The 22,495-nt window shown below is 39.6% G+C and overlaps 1 protein-coding gene across 1 annotated transcript in view; it reads right to left on the bottom strand.

Moving 5' to 3' along the window:
- Window positions 1-625: 625 nt before the first annotated feature.
- nhlrc2 (NHL repeat containing 2) overlaps window positions 626-22,495 on the bottom strand; it is an 80,563-nt gene continuing 58,693 nt past the window's right edge. The window contains exons 8-11 of the mRNA XM_078413470.1: window positions 9,791-9,913; window positions 8,862-9,071; window positions 7,731-7,941; window positions 626-2,200 (exon numbers count right to left, since the gene is read on the bottom strand). Coding sequence (XP_078269596.1) covers window positions 1,950-2,200; window positions 7,731-7,941; window positions 8,862-9,071; window positions 9,791-9,913 — 795 coding nt within the window. The 3' untranslated portion in view covers window positions 626-1,949. The remainder of the gene's footprint in view (window positions 2,201-7,730; window positions 7,942-8,861; window positions 9,072-9,790; window positions 9,914-22,495) is intronic.

Consider the following 22,495-nt stretch of genomic DNA (forward strand, 5'->3'; position numbering starts at 1 on the left):
AGGGAAGCTGTCAGTCCAGCACCACTGAACCATCGAGCATGCTGGATTATAGAAGTTTCATTGGGCTTGATTTGGAGAGTCTAGTATGAAGGTTAATTTGACTGATGTTTGGGATTATGGAATTGTCATATGAACAGTGGTTGAGTGGGCTTTGCTTCCAAGTGAACAATCTCATTAGTCCCTTTCCCACTTTTTTTTGTAACGTTTATTCTTTCTCACTTGTGCCCATCTCCTCTTTGATTCAAACCCCTTCTGTGGTGGTCTTTACGGATGCCAATTAACCTAACAGCATGTCTTTGGGATGTGGAAGGAAACGGGATCACCTGAAGTAAATCTACATGGTCATGGGGAGAAAGTGAAAATTGCACACAGTGGCATCCAAGGTCAGATTGAACCCAAGTCCCTGGAGTCATGAGGCATCAACTATTCAAGGCAATGATTAATAAAGTTTTGTATTTTAGGTGATTAAGAGATTATGGTTGGAGTTGAGGGCAGAATGGTAGAGCAACTTGAAGGAATGAACTTCCCACATTTAATATATTGTTATGTATTTATTTTTAATGCAAATTATGAACAGCCACAGAAATGAAATTGTAGCTTGTGGCCAGAAATAAGTTTACTCCAAATAATTTTACATATGTGTAACAAATGAATTGCAATTTACACAAAAATATTATAGCTTTATTGCTGGTGCAAAACTTTTGCGCAAAATAAAATCTGTACATTTATATATGGGCAGGTGTATTAAAAGAAAGACAAAGCTTTGCCTCAAGCCATAAAGTATACCAGGAATACTTTACAAATATTCAGAAATCCATAAAACACAAGGAAAAAGTTTGAAAAAATTAACTTTCGTTGGTTTTGTTTGTAACAATTCCGAAAAAGGTGCAAGATTAATTCCATGCTATCAAAAGAGCTAAGTTCCAGCTTAATGGTACCAAATTATTTTGTAGCCCAGACATTAATGTATATCATTATGAAACTCTTATCAGAACTCCAAATGGTTTTGGTTTTACTTATCACTCAAGATCTATGTGTAAATTTAGAAACTCTTAATGTACTAATATATCTTATTTACATAATACATTTATTATTTTCTTTTGCATCCAATTCATTTAGTACTTTGATTGAACCTTAAATAGTTATTTGCTAAAAATGCATATTTTTGCAACTGCAAACTTTTTACCACATTCATAATTTAATATAGCAATTTAGGACTCTGGTTCTAAGTCACATCTGTTTGTATTTTAAAAATAAAATTACACTGATTGTGACCTTGAAATGCCACAGAGGGATCTCACTGCTGCAACTAATTTTTACTGATGACTAGCAAAATATTGAAGTGGAGCCAGGAATTGCACAGAGCTCTTTCACGCTTGGTATTTGATAAAACTCTGGTTACAGGCATTTTCCTTGTGATTTTTATTGAACACTTCTCCCATTGAAAAAGTACTTTTACAAGAAAATTTCAGTTACAATTTGCAGAATAAGCAGATACATTAAAAAAAATAGTATTGATCACGGAATGAACTTTCTCTAAATGAATATTGCGATTAGCGAAGTAAGTGAAGTTTTGGAATACAGCATTTTCTAATTTCAGGCGTTGTTTTGATAATAGAACAGTCTTATGTCCGGTACAGTACAGCAAAGCACAGAATAAAGCTTACTTGCATTTCCCCCAAAACGAGTCACAATTGGAACTGCAAAAGATTAATCACCTTTTCCATTTCTGGGTCAGCTTTTCTTGTGACAGAATTTACACTGTTAGTTTCAATGCCAAGTTGTACATTTTACAGTAGTAGGCCTCTCCCATGAGTTTGAACTCATAGGAGATAATCTATTTATTAACCCGTTATAGCATGTTAAAATTTAGCTCACTATTCTGAAAGATCGCAACTAAATGTTGCTATGTTTTTAATACCTTAATAGTTGGCTGTTAAGTTATTTATTTAAAAATTGAAGGGAAGGTCCACTGTTGAAATGATTTCTTCACATGTGCAAGAAAATTCTAATGGTTGTTTAAATGAGATTCCTTTCATTTGACAATTATTGTCATTTTTATTACAAAAATAGAGGCACACGTCGATTGATAACACAAGTCCAGTTGTCTGCACTTCAGCTGGAACCACAAAGATGATTTCATTCTCCAGATTAACAATTTCTCCATCGATCTTCTGGCCCACAAAGAGCCACTCATGGTCTACAAATGAAAAAAACATAAAATAGAAATTAGATGTCTGTATTTGAAGTTAATATGCAATATAATTAACCTTATAAGACAGATAAAATATTCATAATAAAAAGTTCTGCCTCAATTAATCATCACTCAAGACCAAACTCTAAAATGCGCATGAAGCTCTCAAGGGACCAAATTCTAGGATATTGCAATCCCTTTCATTCCTTTGCTTCATTCATTAATTTTCTACATGTATTGTCTTTTTTACATTAGTTTCATTTGTTCAAGGCTGTAAGAAGTGCAGCACTGCAAAAAATATATATGTCGAGCATCAGGGGAAAATGTACAGAATTGACCAGTACACGTGATTCAAACAGATGTGGGCGGTTCTGTTGCAAGGTTAACCATCTCATCTTTACCCTTTCTACAAACACTGCCTTATCTTTGGGGTATTTCCAGTATTTGCCTTCTGGTTTCAGGTTTCAGCAAGCCCTATCAACTGCATGTCACAGCTTCAAACGTCACTTGTCTATTTTCTCCCTTTCTCTGCCTCACTGTCATCATTAATCTGTTCATCAGATGTCTCCGTAACTAGGGCAACACTGGCCTTACTCTGACAGAAATATTTCCTAGTATTTACCCTCACCCCGTCTTAAAATTCACTTTGCCAGTTCTTAGAAACAGTCTTGACTTGAAATGTAAACCGTTTGTCTTTCCAACTACGCTGTCTGAGATGAATTTTATTGTTCTATTTTTATTTCAATATTCCAGCATCTGCAGTATTTTAATTAAAAAAATATCTTAGTCTATTATTCTGTCCTAAACCCAAAGGATATTAAATTGGAAGAAAATGTTTCTCTTGAAAAGATAAAACCTTACTGTCCCTTCTTTTCATAAACTGTGTTAAACTCCTACTTTGATCACTTGAAATAGAATGCCTCCGATACTGGAGACAATCTTGTTCCACTGAGGGATAAAAGGCTTCTATTTATGTCTAGGAAAGAACTGCAGATGCTGGTTTAAATCGAAGGTAGACACAAAATGCTGGAGTAACTCAACGTGATATCACCCATTCCTTCTCTCCAGAGATGCTGCCTGTCCCGCTCTGTTTGCTCTGCAGACCAGTAAACATGTACATTATTTTATACAGTGCCCTCCATAATGTTTGAGACAAAGACCCATCATTTATTTATTTGCCTCTACATGCCACAATTTGAGATTTGTAATAGAAAAAAGTCACATGTGGTTAAAGTGCACATTGTCAGATTTTATTAAAGGGTATTTTTACACATTTTGGTTTCACTATGTGGAAATTACAGCAATGTTTATACATAGTCCCCCCATTTCAGGGCACCATAATGTTTGGGACACATGGCTTCACAGGCGTTTGTAATTGCTCAGGTGAGTTTAAATGCCGCCTTAATGCAGGAATAAGAGAGCTCTCAGCACTTAGTCTTTCCTCCAGTCTTTCCATCACCTTTGGAAACTTTTATTGCTGTTTATCAACATGAGGACCAAAGTTGTGCTAATGAAAGTCAAAGAAGCCATTATGAGACTGAGAAACACAAATAAAATTGTTAGAGACATCAGCCAAACCTTAGGCTTACCAAAATCAACTGTTTGGAACATCATTAAGAAGTAAGAGAGCACTGGTGAGCTTACTAATCACAAAGGGACTGGCAGGCCAAGGAAGACCTCCACAGCTGATGACAGAAGAATTCTCTCTATAATAAAGAAAAATCCCCAAACAGCTGTCCGACAGATCAGAAACATTCTTCAGGAGTCAGGTGTGGATTTGCCAATAACCACTGTCCACAGAAGACTTCATGAACAGAAATACAGAGGCTACACTGCAAGATGCAAACCACTGGTTAGCCCCAAAAATAGGATGGCCAGGTTACAGTTTGCAAAGTACTTAAAAGAGCAACCACAGTTCTGGAAAAAGGTCTTGAGGACAGATGAAACGAGGATTAACATATCAGAGTGATGCCAAGAGCAAAGTATGGTGGAGAGAAGGAACTGCCCAAGATCCAAAGCATATCACTTCATCTGTGAAACACTGTGCTGGGGGGTGTTATGGCCTGGGCATATATGGCTGCTGAAGGTACTGGCTCACTTATCTTCATTGATGATACAACTGCTAATGGGTAGTAGCATAATGAATTCTGAAGTGTATAGACACATCCTAATCAACCAATCTGAACCCAATTGAGCATGCCTTTTATATGCTGAAGAGAAAACTGAAGGGCCCCCAAAACACGCATAAGCTAAAGATGGCTGCAATACAGGCCTGGCAGAGCATCACTAGAGAAGACACCCAGCAACTGGTGATGTCCATGAATCGCAGACTTCAAGCAGTCATTGCATGCAAAGGATATGCAACAAAATACTAAACATGACTACTTTTTGCATCACCCAATTTGCTGATCTGATTTCTAGCATTTTGCCCAAATTTGACCGGATCATGATTCTTGGTGACTTTAATATTCATGTTTGCTGTCCCACTAAGCCTCTTGTGAGTGAATTTATGCACCTGGTTGAGTCCTTCAATCTGACTCTTCACACCACGGGACCCACTCACAAGTTAGGCCATACTCTCGACCTAGTGTTATCGTCCGGATTCCCAATCAACAACATTGAAACTACTGAAGCCTGTCTATCGGACCACAGCGCTATCATTTTTGACGCATCTCTGCCTTTATCTCCCGCAAAATCTCATCTCCCTGTTCGCTACTCCCGCGACATAAATTCATTGACTGCCAGTAAATTCTCCGAGGCTCTCACAGCTGCCCCCAACATCTGCACTATTGAGGCCTCTCCCCCCCATCTCAGCACTGAGGATCTCGCCTCTTTATTTAATATCACTTGCTCTTCCATCCTGGATTCTATCGCTCCCCTTAAAATGAAAAAGCCTAAGCCCAAAGGTCGGCCGTGGCTCAATGACACCACCAAAGCCCTAAGAAGGGAGTGCAGAAAATCAGAAAGGAGATGGAAATGTGACAAGCTTCAAATTTCCTTCGAAATTCTGAGAAACAATCTTCTCAAATACCAGGAAGCAGTGAAGTCTGCTAGAGCACAATACTTCTCCGACCTTATTTCCAAAAACTCTCATAACTCCAAGGTCCTATTTAGAACAATTACCTCTGTCATATGTCCCGCCCCCAGTACCAGCTTAGTTGGGTCCCCTGCTAAGTGCGAAGAATTCGCTAAATTTTTCACCAACAAAGTTGAGAATATTAGAATGAACATTTCCCCTCCCACCCGTGACCTAGCTGTCTCACTAGTCTGCTCATCTAAATTGGACTGCTTCCAACCCGTCACTCTATCCTCCCTTGCAAAGCTTATCTCCGCTATGAAACCTGCAACCTGCCCCCTTGATCCTGCCCCCACTGCCCTTCTGAAGGATGTCATTGCAAAAGTTGGTCCCAGCATCCTCTCTATTATCAACAGTTCTCTGGCCACTGGCACTGTTCCAACCAGTTTCAAGCACGCGGTGGTCCAGCCCCTACTGAAAAAACCTAACCTAGACCCCACCTTGCCTAGCAACTACAGACCCATTTCCAAACTGCCATTCCTGTCAAAAGTCCTTGAAAAGGCAATCCTTAACCAATTAGTGCCCTACCTGCACCAAAACACCATCCTGGAAAGTTTCCAGTCAGGTTTCAGAGCCCACCACAGCACAGAGTCTGCCTTGTTGAAGGTACACAACGACCTGCTTCTCGCCATCGGCACCGGCGACTGTGCAATCCTGCTCCTTCTCGACCTCAGCGCAGCATTCGATACAGTGGACCACACCATCCTTATTGACCGTCTCCGGTACGCGGTTGGCATTGATGGCACTGCCCTGAGCTGGTTCGCTTCGTACCTCAAAGATAGGAGTTTCGCCATCAACATAGGCAGTTATTCCTCTGCTCCAGCTAGCCTCTCCTGCGGAGTTCCACAAGGCTCAATCCTAGGCCCCATTCTCTTTTCTCTATACATGCTCCCCCTTGGCCAAATCATTCAAAGGCACGGCATTTCTTTCCACTGCTATGCCGATGACACTCAGCTTTACCTCCCCCTGAAACCCAACAACCAGTCAAATTTAAACAGCCTCTCACACTGCCTTGAGGACATAAAATGTTGGATGGCACAGAACTTCCTCCAATTAAATGAGAGCAAGTCTGAGGTCATCCTATTCGGCCCCCCCGACTCTATCAAATTGATAACAGGCAGTCTTGGAAGCCTATCCTGCCTAGTCAAACCGCATGTCAAAAACCTCGGCATGATATTTGACTCTGCATTAAAATTTGATAAGCAAGTCAACGCTGTGGTAAAAGCCAGCTTCTTCCAACTTCGAACCATAGCTAAAATCAAACCTTTCCTCAAATTCGACGACACAGAAAAAATCATTCACGCTTTCATTTCCTCCCGCCTAGACTACTGCAACTCCCTATACACTGGGATCAGCCAATCTTCCCTGTCCCGCCTGCAACTGGTCCAAAACGCCGCAGCGAGACTCCTGACGGGTACCCGTAAAAGGGACCACATCACCCCGATTCTGGCCTCTCTCCACTGGCTCCCTGTACGGTACAGAATCAACTTCAAGCTCCTCCTATTCACGTATAAAGCCCTAAATGGACACTCCCCCCCCTACATCAAAAATCTTCTAACCCCCCTCTCTAACTCCAGGTCCCTCAGATCGGCCGACTTGGGGCTATTCACTATCCCACGGTCTAGGCTTAAACTCAGGGGTGACCGCACTTTTGCGGTTGCAGCTCCTAGACTGTGGAACAGCATCCCTCTCCCGATCAGAACTGCCCCCTCCATCGACTCCTTTAAGTCCAGGCTCAAAACATATTTCTACTCCCTAGCGTTTGAGGCTCATTGAGGAGGCGCTGTGAACTGTTTGCGTGCTACTGTATGTTTTCATTTTTTTTTCTATTGGAACCTAATCAAATGTACAGCACTTTGGTCAACGTGGGTTGTTTTTAAATGTGCTATACAAATAAAATTGACTTGACTTGACTTGACTTTCATTGACATGACATTGCTGTGTCCCAAACACTATGGTGCCCTGAAATGGGAGGACCTTGTCTAAACACTGCTGTAATTTCTACATGGTGAAACCAAAATGTATAAAAATGGTATTTGTTAAAGTCTGACAATGTGCACTTTAACCACATGTGATTTTTTCTATTACAAATCTCAAACTGAGACAAATAAATAAATGATGGGTCTTTCCAAACATTATGGAGGGCACTCTATATGCAAAATACTTGAAAGGAGAAACAAATAAATGTGTTTAACTCATTTTTATCAAAGTGAATAATAAATTCATTCTCTTAAGGAGTTTACAAACCCTCTTGAAAGTTTGGACAGCAATTATATATCTAATTACACCCTTACAATCTATTACACCTGGAAATTAAGACAAACAATATTTAACATTGTAACTTAGCAACTATATCTTGTACACGGAAGATTGCTTATTTGCAAAATTATTGTTGTAATTAGTTTGATTGTGTGGCATAAATAACTATGATGTACCATAATGATAACATTAAAACGTTACCTTCTGCCCAGAGAGCCCAGAAACTTGGTGCCCCCTCAGTGAGCTTTGCTCCTTCTGGAAGTTCAATTTTCAAACGGAACTGCAGTGTCTGACAAGTTCTTACAACTAACGGTGTCTGTTGCACTGAAACTGCAGATTTTGGCAAACTAGAACCTTTCTTAGGTTTTATAGATTGGGAAGAATCTACAGCATCGACGAAAGTGACTGGTAGCTACAGAAAATGAAAGATAATGGAAAATTACAACCATTGCTAAGATCGAATGGGAATTTATAATCCCGTTTTTAGGGTAATATAACTTTAAATTCAACATTCAGTTCTTTGTATAGAAAATTGATTTATGGTTTGCCAAAAGAAGTTTTGATATTCACAGAATTGTGATAGTCTGAAACAAATAGAGAATGAGTATGGAAAGTGGGGAAAGAAAAATGTGCTGGTGAATTAAATATTAAAAACATGCAAAAAGGGGTCAAGAACTGTATGTGGGATTGGAAATTGGCAAATTGCATTCCCGAGACAGGGAATCAAATGAAACCTAGTTTCAAATATTAGTATAAATCTGATTTACAATAATGGAATATACCAAGAATGGATTAGGAGAGAGGGATTGTGCACAAAGGGATTGTACACAAATTCCAGCGGTAAAAAAATGTTACTGAGCAAATATCTTGGTCTGATGGTTGATGCAATAAAATGCCTGAAGTGAAGGCATGGCATTGCTGTGGTGAAACTGGAAATGGAATTTTAAGGAGAATTAGTGTTGGCCACTTTTTGCTTCCTTGAATCTAGAAGAGGGAAACGATGATTTTCAAGGCCAAATGGTAAAGGACTCTGCAAATTCCTTCTCCAACAATGAGACAGCTACAAGATTGGAGATAATGGTGAAGTATTTACCACTAACTAACTACACACAATGAAAAGGTATAATGCTTTTTTCTTTGCATCATTCATTATGTGACCGTCCTTTCCTCTGCGCCTATTGCAACTTAACTTTATGATACTTTAAACTTACTCACATCCTAAAAAAAGTTAAAGGATGCTGCTTGCAGAAATGGTTAACCACGTATTTGATGCAAGATATGAAATAATTTGGTGAGAAATATAACTTACCTTGGCTGAGAAATATAACTTACCACAGATACTGTCTCCATTTCCAAATCCAGTACTTTAATTTGATGATTGTTGGTATCGGCTACATATAGGACATTACCATTTTCTCCAACACATACATCTCCAGGCTCATTAAATGTGGCTTGTTTGAAATTAGGACCAATTACATTACTGGCTTTGCCAGTTCCTGCCAGTGTAGTACAGTGTTTTGTTTTTGGATTTATTACTTTGATCTGAGTACAAAAGACGTAAATATGTATAACAGTGCCCCATAAAAGGGAAACATTTAGGTAGTCAATATAAGAGTGTAAAAACATTTTTTCACTAATCAACTTGATATTTTAAAAATACTTTAAGAAGTATGTGAATTGCTGTGTCCCTTGATATTCACGCAAAGAATGCAAACCTTTATAAAATGAACTATCTATAATAACTTATGAATACTTTTAGGATACTGGTTTATAGGACACTGTGCATGTTAAATAATCGAAATACCTTTTTGGTCCAGGTTGAAGAGGTCATTAATTTAAAGTTTCACTATCACACACAACCAATTAAAGATAGACATTTGATAATTTTGTTAACAGGCTCTCAAACCATAATCATCAAGATTAATAATCATTGCGTCTTGCAAATTTGCAGTTTTAATTTCCTCTCTCTGTTGATGGTATTCTTATAGCTGTATTGTACCTGAAGTGGTTGCAATAAATGCAGATTTTTAAATACCAATGAAACCATACATTACAGGGAGAGATAAATAGCACTTCATCATACCTTCATCATGTCCACAAAGATGTAACATTTTCATTTAAAAAATATCTTGACATTATACCAATATTATTCATATTTGTGAACCACCAATACAATTCAACTTAAACCATTTAATTATGCCTAACATTGCCAAATGAACAGAATTAAAAACCAATTAAATTGTTTGGCAATAAAAACTTGCCTTGTGATTGTAGGAATCAGCAACATACAGTAGATTTGTTTTTTCATTCCAAGCCACACCAAGAGGATGCTGCAACTTTGCATTGATACCAATACCATCAAGATCTCCAAAAGCAAACAGATTCTGAAAATTAACAAACACGTGATTTACTTTATTAAAATCAGCTTCAATAATATTTAGGATAACAATTAGATCTAGTTCTACCCGATTTACATGTCCGACAAGTTATCTCGAAAACCGTATTAAGCAGTGCAGTAATTAGTTATCTATTTTTCAGGCAGCAGTCTAAAATCAACTTTGGCTCCTTGTATTTGGCACTGAGGGATTTAATGCTGATTTTAAGGACCTGGCCAATTCTGAGCATTGTGAGCACGCATCTCAAAGATTTTCCAGGCATAAGTGCAGAAATCGTTACTGAAAAGATGGGTGTTGTTTTTTAAATTCCATGTGGAGGGAGGAGGAAAACGTGCTCCTTCCGACTGCAGGGCACACCTGATAGTCACGGCCAACAAAATGATTGGCTTGGCATCTCCTCATCTCTATCCTTTCCCAGTCTTTTTCATTAACTGTTGCAGTTAGTGCTTTGAAGTGGAATACCAAATAGAGTGAGGTGGCTGGAGTTACTTCAAATTATGTCTTCACTGCTCCAAAATAAGTGGATTCAACTTATCACACCATTTACATGAATAGATTGTTTAAAGCTTATGAAGGAAATGCTTTTCAAAAGTATTTCCTTACAAAATTGTCCACTGAGAATGCATTAGTGGGCTTGCTATCTAGGTGATATATATTTAACATAATTTTCTGTCCATTAACTCAAATACAGCTGAGCAATGATCTTCCATTACCCAATGTATGACTGAGAACAGTTCTAAATGGAGTCATGCTGGAAGATAAACTTTTCACACCACTTTAGCTTGACAGAATAGAAGATAGCAGTGAAACTCCCCTTTTCACTGTAATCAAGATGCGAGACTTCCAGAAGATGCAGTGAGCTAGCAATTGGAATCACATCAGGTCATTTTAAGCATTGATTCAGAAACCATGGCAAAATGAGCACTTTTGCCAATCTTAGGGATATGATTAAGGCTTTCCAAACAATTTGTCCTTGGGTAACTCACTAAAAGGGTGCTTGCTCTTAATCTTAAAAGATCTTCAGACCTTTTCAAAATGGTAGCAGATCATTTCTGCCCATTTAGCTTCAAAAGTTTCTTAAATAATTTTTACTGAGTAACACCATAAACAAGTTAGAAATATTGGAACTTACTAAATACAATATGACTTTGCATTATAGTTAAATACATAACATACCAAAATTGAAAGAGCCAAATATAAACATTTTGTTAATCACTTAACATACTTTTTTTCTGTCATTTTACAATTTAGCAATTAAGGACGCTACAGGAATCATCTTGAGTGGATGCACTTGTTTAACCATTCACCTAATACACATTCATTGGATCATATCTTTGATTCAATGGTCATAAGCCCAGAACCTTGTAAAAACCTACCCATAAAGATCTTGGTGTGAATATCCCATTCTATATCCCAATCTGGAACAAAATCGATTTTGTTGGTTATCAATAGTATCCAGCAACACTAATGTTATTCAGCAGGCTGCTGCCAAAAGGATTGAAGAATTCTTATAAATTAAAGTCACCAATTATATTTAATGACTTAAAACATTTTAGAAAAAAATGAACTGAAGATTGACAATAAACATGTGGGATTACGGCTAATGGAGGTACAATAATCAGCAGATACGGGAATCTTGCGAAACACACAGAGTTGGAGGAACTGAGCAAGTCATGAATTGAATGGACTTCAGTTCATGTGCCACTGGTGCCTCTAATGTAGAATAGGCTTCACTTTAATCAGTCTGAGAGCAGCATCCTGGTGAATCGAATAATTGATTCCTGAGGTAGTAGATTGGTTGTATGAGGAGAGATTATGCATGCAATGTTTATATTCTTAGTTTAGAAAAATGAGAGGTGATCTCATTGAAATGTATAAAATCTTTACACTCCTTTACAGAGTCGACAAGGGGATTTTGCTTCCGCTGGCAGTATTGTTTTGGACCAAACGTCAGTCTCAAAATAAAGAGGAATTTTGTCACCTAGAAGTTAATAGTGAATATTTGATTTTCTCAACCCAATTGGACTATGGCATCTCATTGCTCAGGATATTCAAGACGTAGAGGTACAGATTTTTAGGTATTAATAGTGGTGCGGGGGTGAAATTTGCACTGTGATCTTAATGACGAGCAGACCAGGTACGAGAGGCAAAACTTCTGTCTCTTGTATTATTATAGAGTTAAGATAGTGCCTTGAACATTCAGGTGAACTGACAACAAGTTGGACAGAGGGATTAAATTTGATGACTAAAGTGAAAAATAACATTAGCATAGACCCCATAGGCCAATTAACCAATTTAGTTTGTAACAGCATATTGATTATAATAATGACTCACTTGTGACTTTATAAACTTAAAACACTTGCTAAAATGTGGAGACGCATTCTTGGCTTGGTCTACTATTGCTTGTGCTAACTGTATTAACAGAAACAGCCAAACCACAGAAACATCTCGACAAACTCCAACCTTACTTATCTCTAGTTTGTACGTCCTTGCTACTAAATAAAGTCAGGAAATGTGATCATTTCAAACACAAGTTGTTCATCATTAATTTATTAGTTTAATGCATTGACACAATGATGCACATGGCCAAATTCAAATACCAAGTTAGAATTAATGGATGAATGGAAGGATGAACAATAAAAGTCATACACTTTATTTTCTCTAAATGGCTTTTCCACTGATGAAAGTAAAATGTCCAGTCTTAAATATAGATCAACACAACCATAACCCATGAATGTAATCATGGTTTTGTAGTGAGTCCAAAACGAGCGTTATTATCAAAAGACTTTATTCTTGGTAAAAACCGTGACAAGGCGCAACGCACTTACTTTGGACACACACTACTTAACTACTAATATAATCTAATCTAATCTCCCCAGTTTGGCGCCAGACACAACTATACCTCGCGCTCCCGCACCACGTGACCCGTTAGCCCAACCGAGGGTTCGAGACCCCCCCGCTAATCCGTATGTCCCTACAGTTTCAACATATATGCGTGAGAGGATTTGATTTAACTTTGCGAGCTTTGAACTTTCTCATATGCCATTATTTTTTTCAGTTAATTAAAATCGAGTTGTTTGCTTCATCGGACAGTTATAGTACCAGACCAAAACATCTTGGGTATCATGCTTTGTTTGGTCAGTTCAGGGTTTATACAATCAAGATTGTTGAACCCAGTTCAGGGTTTATACAATCAAGATTGTTTCAGGGAAATTTTACAAAAAACTATCTCTAAAGAAAAAGAGGCCATTATTTTGCAGTCAGTGATGAAACAAGTGTTCACAAAGCTGCTCACAAAGATCCAGCTAGCACTTTTCCTCTTTTCTTGTATGTTGCTCTTAGGTTCAGTAGAATCATAGAGCATGGAAACAGGCCCTTCGACTCAACTTGCCCATGGCGACCAACATGCCCCATCTACAACAATCCCACCAGCCTGTGTTTGTTCCATATCCCTCTAAACCTGTTCTATCCATGTGCCTGTCTAAATGTTTCTTAAACATTGTAATATTACCTGCCTCAACTATCTCCTCCGGCAACTCATTCCATACACCGTTTGTGTAAAAAAGTTGCCCCTCAGGTTCTTATTGAATCTCCCTCCCCATCTTTCCCCTCCCCACCTATGGTTATAAACCTATGTCCTCTGGTTCTTGATTCCCCTACTCTGGGTAAAAGACTGTGCATTTACCCTATCTATTCCTCTCATGATCTTATACACCTCTATAAGATCACCCCTCAACCTCCTGAGCTCAGAGGAATAAAGTCCTGGTCCAAGGAATAAAGTCCTAAAGTACTTCCCAAGCCAGCAAAGATCAGGAAGTACCGCTATAAAAAAGTAAACCTGCTTGTTAAGCAAAATGAATTAGGAAGTTATATATATGCGGCTGTGGAAGTAAACTTGTTTAAAAGTAGAATGGAATTTTTAATAGTTATTTGAAGAAATTACAACACACATAATTCTGGTGAAGTTACCGCTGTATGCTGCCTTTAGAATTGAAAGCAAATTTGAGATTTCCCCTCCTGTGTAATTTAGTGTGGAAATCCCAAAGTTGCTATCACCGGCTTATCTCCGTGCTACAGGCTCCACTTTGGTGGACTACCCCAGCATGAGAAAGGGAATTCAGTTAAAATCACTTTTTTTTTGTGCAAAGTATTCCAACTGTAGATATCCTGAGTATGTCGTACTTTGGCTGCTCTGTTCGCTTGATGATATAGTCATAGAGCTAAACAGCATGGCAACAGACCCGCCTTGACCATGCCAAAAAATGGACCCGTTTCCCTGCATTTGGCACACATCACTCTAATAATTTCTTATCCATATATCTGACAAATGTCTTTTGAAAATCATAGTTGGGTCTGCTTCTATAGCTGCCTCTGGCAACGTTCTAAAAATACTGTCTGTGTGAATAAGATGCTCCTAAGGTTCCTCTTAAATCTCTCCCTTTTCACCTTAAAGCTATGCTCTAGTTTTAAAATCCTCTACCCTGGGAAAAAGACAGTGAGCATTCATTTTATCCATGCACCTCATTTTTGCATACTTTGCATATGGTCACTCCTCAACCTACTATGCTCCAAAGATAGAAATCCGAGCCTATCCAGATTCTCCCTATAGCTCAAGCCTGCATTTTCTGGTGGTATCCTGCGGAAACTCTTCTGCACCATTTCCAACTTAATTGTATTCTTCCTATAGCTAGGTGACCAGAACAGTACAAATACTCCAAGTGTGGTATCGCCAACAATTTGTACAACTAACATGTCGTCCCAACTTTTGTACTCAATGCCCTTTCCAGTGAAAGTAAGAATGCCAAATGCCTTCTTCACCACTCTGTCTAGCTCAATCATCACTTTCAGGGAACCATGCACCTGTACTTCTAGATCTCTTTGTTCTGCATAACTCCCCAGAGCTCTACCATTTACTCTGCAAGTCCACCCTAGTTTGACATACCAAAGTGCAACACCTCACATTTGGCAGTGTTAAATTCTATTTTCCATTCCTTGCCCCACATTCCCAACTGATCTAGATTCTGATATAAACTAAGATATCCTTCCTCACTGTCTACTATACCATCAATTTTGGTGTAATTTGCAAATTTTCTGACATAAAAATTGTTAATGTAGAGAAGAAACAACAGTGGACCCAACACCAACCCCTGTGGCATACTACCTGTCATTGGTCTCCAATCAGAAAAACAACCTAACATCAGAGCTGTTAAGTGTCACCAGTCTCTTTGTTTTGACATTTGACTGAAACTGATATCTGAAAAACGGGAAACGTAGACGCTTAAGATCTGTAGACCCTTGTGGGCAGCTTTCCTCATTGCCTGAGTTCAGTGTGGTTGATCTGTTGCTTACCTCAAAATCCAGGCCAGTTGCTTACTATGGCATTAAAAACTCTTCTATCTCATGCAACAAAGCACAATATTTGTATGGTATTTTACAGTAATTTTCCTTTGTAATACCTAATTCACCGATTATGCTGAAATGACTGCAGGAATTAATGACATCTACTTCTGGTTTTCCGTGTTTGACTGTACCTGCATTTTCTACAAGGTGATCTTCACTGCACAGCACAATGACAGAGAAGATTTCCCACCTTCCCATTAAAATAATACCAAAATCCAGGCACTTCTTTTGTTGCAATTTCAGTTAATTAGGCTGGCACAGAGACCCCAGCTATTGAAGGTGATGGAAGACCATGTACATTTGAAGATTTAACACCTTTTATTCTCCATCAATCTACCTGGTGAGGCCTTTGTACCTTGATGCATTCTGAGTTTTTCTACAGTTAACCACTATTATAGGCTTCACAACTATGTTACCATTTGGAGACACAAGAGATTGCAGATGTTGGAATCTTGAGTAAAAGTCAAACTTAGCAGGTCAGGCAGCATCTGTGGAGGTTTTGGACAGATGGGGTTTTGGGTCAAGAGCCTTCTTCAGGACTGGAGAGAAGAGAGCCGGTAGAAGGAGGTGACAATAGACAATAGGTGCAGGAGGCCATTCGGCCCTTCGAGCCAGCACCGCCATTCAATGTGATCATGGCTGATCATTCTCAATCAGTACCCCGTTCCTGCCTTCTCCCCATACCCCCTGACTCCGCTATCCTTAAGAGCTCTATCTAGATCTCTCTTGAATGCATTCAGAGAATTGGCCTTCACTGCCTTCTGAGGCAGAGAATACCACAGATTCACAACTCTGACTGAAAAGGTTTTTCCTCATCTCAGTTCTAAATGGCCTACCCCTTATTCTTAAACTGTGGCCCCTTGTTCTGGACTCCCCAACATTGGGAACATGTTTCCTGCCTCTAACGTGTCCAACCCCTTAATAATCTTACACGTTTCGATAAGATCTCCTCTCATCCTTCTAAATTCCAGTGTGTACAAGCCTAGTCGCTCCAGTCTTTCAACATATGACAGTCCCGCCATTCCGGGAATTAACCTAGTAAACCTACGCTGCACGCCCTCAATAGCAAGAATATCCTTCCTCAAATTTGGAGACCAAAACTGCACCCAGTACTCCAGGTGCGGTCTCACTAGGGCCCTGTACAACTGCAGAAGGACCTCTTTGCTCCTATACTCAACTCCTCTTGTTATGAAGGCCAACATTCCATTGGCTTTCTTCGCTGCTGGTGAGGAGAGCGGATGGGGCAGGAGTCGGCAAGTGATAGGTGGATCCAGGTAAGGAGGGATGGGTTGATTGACAGATGAGTCAGTGGGGGAAGAGAAAGGTGCAGATAGTTACAAGAGCTGGAGGTAATCCCAAGATCAGTCTGTACATCAAAGATGTTAAGAGTTCTACCATCAACTGTATAATTTCCCTTCACATTTGTCTTCCCAATGTGTAACACTTCATACTTGCCTGGATTAAAATCCATCTGCCATTTGTCTGTGTGAATCTGTGACTTTACAGCCTTCTTCACTGTCCGCCACTCCACTAATTTTTTTGTGTATCATCTGCAAATTTATTAACCAATCCATCTACAGTTTCGACCAAGTAATTTCTATATAATCACAAACAACAGTGGTTGCAGCACTGATCTTGTCAATGCCCCAGCAATCTCCTCTCTTGAGTTTCTCAGTTACCTGGGCCCTTATCTACCTTAATGCTCTTCCAGAGACCCAACACCACCTCCTTCTTGATCTCAAAATGCCCAAGCATGTTAGTATAACCCACCCTGTTCTCACTATCCTCCATGACATTCTCCTTGATGAATATTGATGCAAAGTTCTTGTTTAGTACCTCGACTATGTCCTCTAACTCCAAGCATGAACTCTCTCCTTTGTCCTAAGGTGGTCCTACCCTTTCCCCTGTTATTCTCTTATTTTTTATGTATGTATAAAATCATCCCACTTGCCAATGACATTTCAGAGCCCCTTCTAATTTTCCACTTGAGTTCTTTCTTGCTTTCTTTATATTCCCCAAAGATCGAGTGTGACTTCATCATCCTAAACCTTGCACATGCTTCCTTTCTCTTTTTAACCAAGTTTACAACTTCTCTCATCGTCCAAGGTTCCCTTACCTTGCCATTCCTAACCCTCCTCCTAACCTGAATATGCCAGTCCTGAATGCTGATCAGCTAGTCTTTAAATGACTCCCAAATGTCAGACAAAAGAACCTGCAGATGCTGGAACCTTGAACAACGAATCCTGCACTTTGTGTTATGCTCCCAGATGTCAGATGAAGACCCAATAAAAACTGCTCCCTATTGTCCCCAGCTCCTACCTAATAATGTGTCCTTCCCTAGCCTGCTACCTAACTCCCTGAACTCCCTTTACAGCATTTAATTTCGCTTCCGGCCTGTGTCATTGGTATTAATAATGGACCACGATCACTGGCTGCTCACACTCCGCTCTCAGAATGTCTTGTGCCCACTCAGTAAACATCCTTGACCTTAGCATCAGGGAATCAATACACCATCTAAGAGACTTGCTCACAGCCATAGAAATGTGTGCCTGTACCCTTAACTATAGAGTCACTTATCACTAATGCTCGCGTAGACTTAGTCCTACGCTGCTGCTCAACAGAACTAGCCGAGGTGCCAATGTTCTGGCTGCTGCTGCTCTTTGCCCCGATCACTCAACAAACAATCCAGATAGAGCAGATGGTAAAATATAGCTGCTGACATCAGACCAAAAATACATTACTCTGGGGTGACATCTTTGAATTTTATGACCCTGAAGTGTACTGATGGGATAAAAATTATGTACCTTAAGCAATCAAAAAGCTGGCAGTTATGAATAATTATTACTGAGACATGGATTTATCTTCATGTATGAAGTCGAACCTCTCTTTATATCAGGTTTCAAGAATGTGATAATAATAAATTTGAAATAATATAATCTATTGAAAGCCTACAGATCAATCCGTCAGATCAAAACATTCACTGTTTTTTAACATTGTGATGAAAGACCCCCAGTGCGATGCAGCATTCCAGTATGTGGGGACTTGAGACATACATATGCAGCTTCCTGACAACAGGCTCCGATTAGCCAATTGTCCAAATATGGGTAGACCTGCAAATGCCTCAGCATTTACGTGTGCAGAGACAGTCAATAACACCGCTGATGACTGAAAAGAAATAAGGGGAATGAGTTCAGAGCAATATATTAAATAAAACAGAAAGGAAGATTGTTACTATGGCAATCCACAGACGGGCCCTTTTTAACAGTTTCCTTTCTGGGTGATGGAACACCCAAAACCGTTTTGAAAACTTTCTATATTTATTGTGTGAATTCCTCAAAGAATGAATGTCCAAGTCCTGTACTGTCCAGGTCCTGTCAGTTTTAGGCAGCAACCAGTGCATTGAGTTTATGCCTGAATGCTAAACACCCGGAGTTTTTAGGTTATCAAAGATAATTTATGGAAAAAACAATATTGAGCCTGGTACTGAGGTTGCCAAGCTCATATTGTAGAGGAAAGAAGTAGTTTAGATATACATTTTGTCATGCGTTTATAAACACTATGTAGTAGACTTTAAATATTGGTGACAACTATAATGGGAGATTCAAGCATTCCGATTTAGAAAATGGCTGGCAGCTTGTAGCTGTAAATGTACCCTGGGATAGCAGCCCAGAAGTATGGTTGTCTTTAGTCCAGTAATAGGCCTGTTCTTGGTGTGGAGTGTGGAAAGCTGAGGTAACTGACATAAATGCAACCCAGGTCGCTTCTGTGTCCCAATCCACAAAAGTGACGATAAATGTATATTCTGGACTTCTCCTTATCTGGACGGTCAGTGCATAATAGGGAAAGCACAAACAACTAATAATCTTTGCAGAATTGGCCTGAAATTACAAGATGGGCTACGTTTGATCGATATAGTTGAACAGCCTGTGGCTTGAACAAGTTTGTCACACCACCTCTGCTGAAACTGTTCTTGGTTGGAATGGGATGATTAAAATGTTTCTCCTTGATCCTTTTTCCACACAGAAATCCCAGTGAAAATCTACCGTTATTTATTGCTTAAATTATGTAAAATCCTCTCAAAAGCTGTAACGCATTCAACATTATAGCCAGAGTCAGGCAAAATAACCTGATGCCAAGTGTAGGGCTCTGTAGTACCTGGTTCCATTTGTTGGTTGGTGAATTGGATGATTCCATTTGTTGGTTGGTGAATTGGATGAGAATATCTCTCATTCCAGTCAATACAAGCATAAGAAAAGTAGGAATGCCTACCTGATTTACACAATAGGCTCTTCCATGATTTAGGAATTGGAATTTTGGGACATTACTGAGAAGAGCAGGAGTGAAGAGGCAATCCTGCCTGGTATTCTATTGTACTTTTCCCAGAAGTCAATAATGCAGTTTACTAAGAACAAGGCAACAGCGAAGGTCAAAACTATGTATACTATCTAAAAGACCCGATGAAAGTTAACAAAGACGAGGACAAACATTAAGAAAGTTGCCATTTTAGAGATTTATTTTGGTTGTGAATGATAATGTATTGAAAAGTAAGCATGCCTGCACAATTCAGTGAAAAGCAGTAGTACGGTACATCAGTGCGTAGTAGAAACAAAGAACTGCAGATGCTGGTTAATACACAAATGGACGCAAGTACTGGAGTAATGCTGCGGGTCAGGCAGCATCTCTGGAGAACATGGATGGGTGACATTTCAGGTCTGAAGAAGGATCTAGACCCAAAACGTCTTCTATCCGTGTTCTCCAGAGATGCTGCCTGACCTGCTGAGTTACTCCATCACATTGCGTCGTTCATCAATACATAGTGTTTTTCTTTCCAGTATCATTTGTTTGAAATTTGTTTTTTTTTTAAAATTACGAGTAAACCTTGATAATAATCATTTGCAGATCATGTTGCATCACTCTGGAAAATCAGTAGGAAAATAGGACACTTCTAAGCACAAGACAATCGGGCCCTTGACAATATTTCTGTATCGAAAGTGCCAAGGACAGTATAATACCTTACACAATGCTTCTTTTGCAGCACTGCAATAAAACTTTGACCATGTTTTTTCTGCTTGGAACCTCTTCCCATACACCCCATTGCACTATCAAGCATAGAACAGGGCCACAGTACTTCACCCCACCCTTCCTCCTTTAATCTCCATCAACCATAGCACACGGCTCTTCCCCAATCAAACCAAATCTGGGCCCATGATCACCAGCCATCCCTGACCCACATACTCCTTCCTATCTGTGATCCAATACCAAAGCAGCACATTTTTGATTGAGGAAGTATGCAATACTCATCCAAGCGCAGAAGTGAAGTTTGAAGCAGGGGTTGGGGTAGCCATAGCCACGGCAGTCTTTGGTCTCCAGGAATGCCTACTTACTCCGTTCTTTTGGGTGTACAATACATTTCTTTAGTTTTTTAGTTGTGAAATGGCCTTCTCGATTTCTTGTTAGGACTAGTGGCAAAACAGAACCAAACCGGCTGATGTGAAAAAGAGAACAGAACTTTCAAGTCAAGATCTGAATTGTGGCGGACGAGGTCTTCGAACTGTTCTTTCCTGTAGATGTTGACTGATCTCTTTGTGGTAAGTTCTTGGCTCTCAGCAGAATGGAGTCTGTCTATAGATGACCTTGAATTTATAGGTCATGCATTTCATAGCTGTCATTGATTTACAGGGCCTACTGTGCTCTTTATGTTTGGGTTTCTGGATGGCTGGAAGGCACAAGGTAAAATGATATGGAAGAGTCGCCATTAATTGTATGTTCTCCCCTTACATTCAACTCCTCAAAGTGCAACAGCTCACACTTGCTTGGGTTAAACTCCATCTGCAGAAAAATGGCAGATGGAGTTTGATCCGAGCAAGCGAGGTGTTGTACTTTGGGAGGTAGAATGTTAGGCGAAAATGTACAATTAATGGCAAGACCCTTAACAGCATTGATGTACAGAGGGATTTGGGGGGCCAAGTCCATTATTCCCTGAAAATGGCAACACAAGTAGATAGATTGGTCAAGAAGGCATATGGTATGCTTGCCTTAATTGGATGGGGCTTTGAGAATAAGAGTCAGGAAGCCATGGTGTAGATTTATGGGACTTTGGTTAGGCCGTATTTAGAGCATCTGATCTGATCGCCCCAAAACAGGAAGAATGTTGAGGCTTTGGAAAGAGTACGGAGGAGGTTTACCGGAATGATGCCTACATTAGGCATTAGGCAATTGGTACAGGGTGAGGTTGAATTGTTTTCTCTGGATGCCGGAGGTTGATGGGAGAACATAGATAGGATAGACACAGAACCTTTTTCCCAGGATGGAAACATCAAATACTCGAGGGCATTGTTTTAATGTGCGAGGGGCAAAATTTAATGATGTGCAGAGCAAGTTTTGTTTTACACAGTTGGTGATGTGTGCCTGGAATATATTGCCTGGGGACGTGGTGGAGGCAGATATGATAGTGGCATTTAAGAGACTTTTGCATGGGTACATGGATACAAAGGGAATGGAGGAACATTGGCATCATGTTTGGCACGGACTTTGTGGGCCGAAGAGATTATTCTTGTACTGTATCATTCTATGATACATATTGCATTACCTGCAGGAAGTGCCCTGAGAAGAGAACTGGTTAATGGAGATGGATGAACAAACTAGGGAGTCATGGAGTCATTGAAATTGGATCTGTTATAGGTTAGGATCATTTCTTACTTGCCAACATGAATCATAAATAAAGTGGAGATAAATTTCTACAGCCAACCGAATTTGAGATGAATGGCCCACTGTTTCCTCCAATTGATGGTGTAAAAGGCTTTAGTAGGGATGAACATCGTCACGGGTACTGTTGTCTTCATTTCATTTGAACAGTATGTGGTGGGGATCCTATCTGCTGCACCTATAAATGAATGGACTCCTTACTACAATTTGGGGATAACTCTTCAGCCACCAGGAGAAGATGGTTTAGGATCCTTGCAGTGGCACATACCAAGGAGATCTCTCAGCGGTTATCATTATCAAATTTGAATCCTTTCTTGGACATGATTGCTGCATCACTCAGATCCTCTGATATATCCTCTTCCCAGATGTTGGAAATGAAATTCTGATCTGTGACTGTTTTTTGTTGTGGCCAAATTTTAGATCAGCAGGGATACGATTTGCTCCCCATATTAAACGAAACCAGGC

Source organism: Rhinoraja longicauda, chromosome 16 (assembly GCF_053455715.1).
Source record: "Rhinoraja longicauda isolate Sanriku21f chromosome 16, sRhiLon1.1, whole genome shotgun sequence".
NCBI classification, from domain to species: domain Eukaryota; kingdom Metazoa; phylum Chordata; class Chondrichthyes; order Rajiformes; family Arhynchobatidae; genus Rhinoraja; species Rhinoraja longicauda.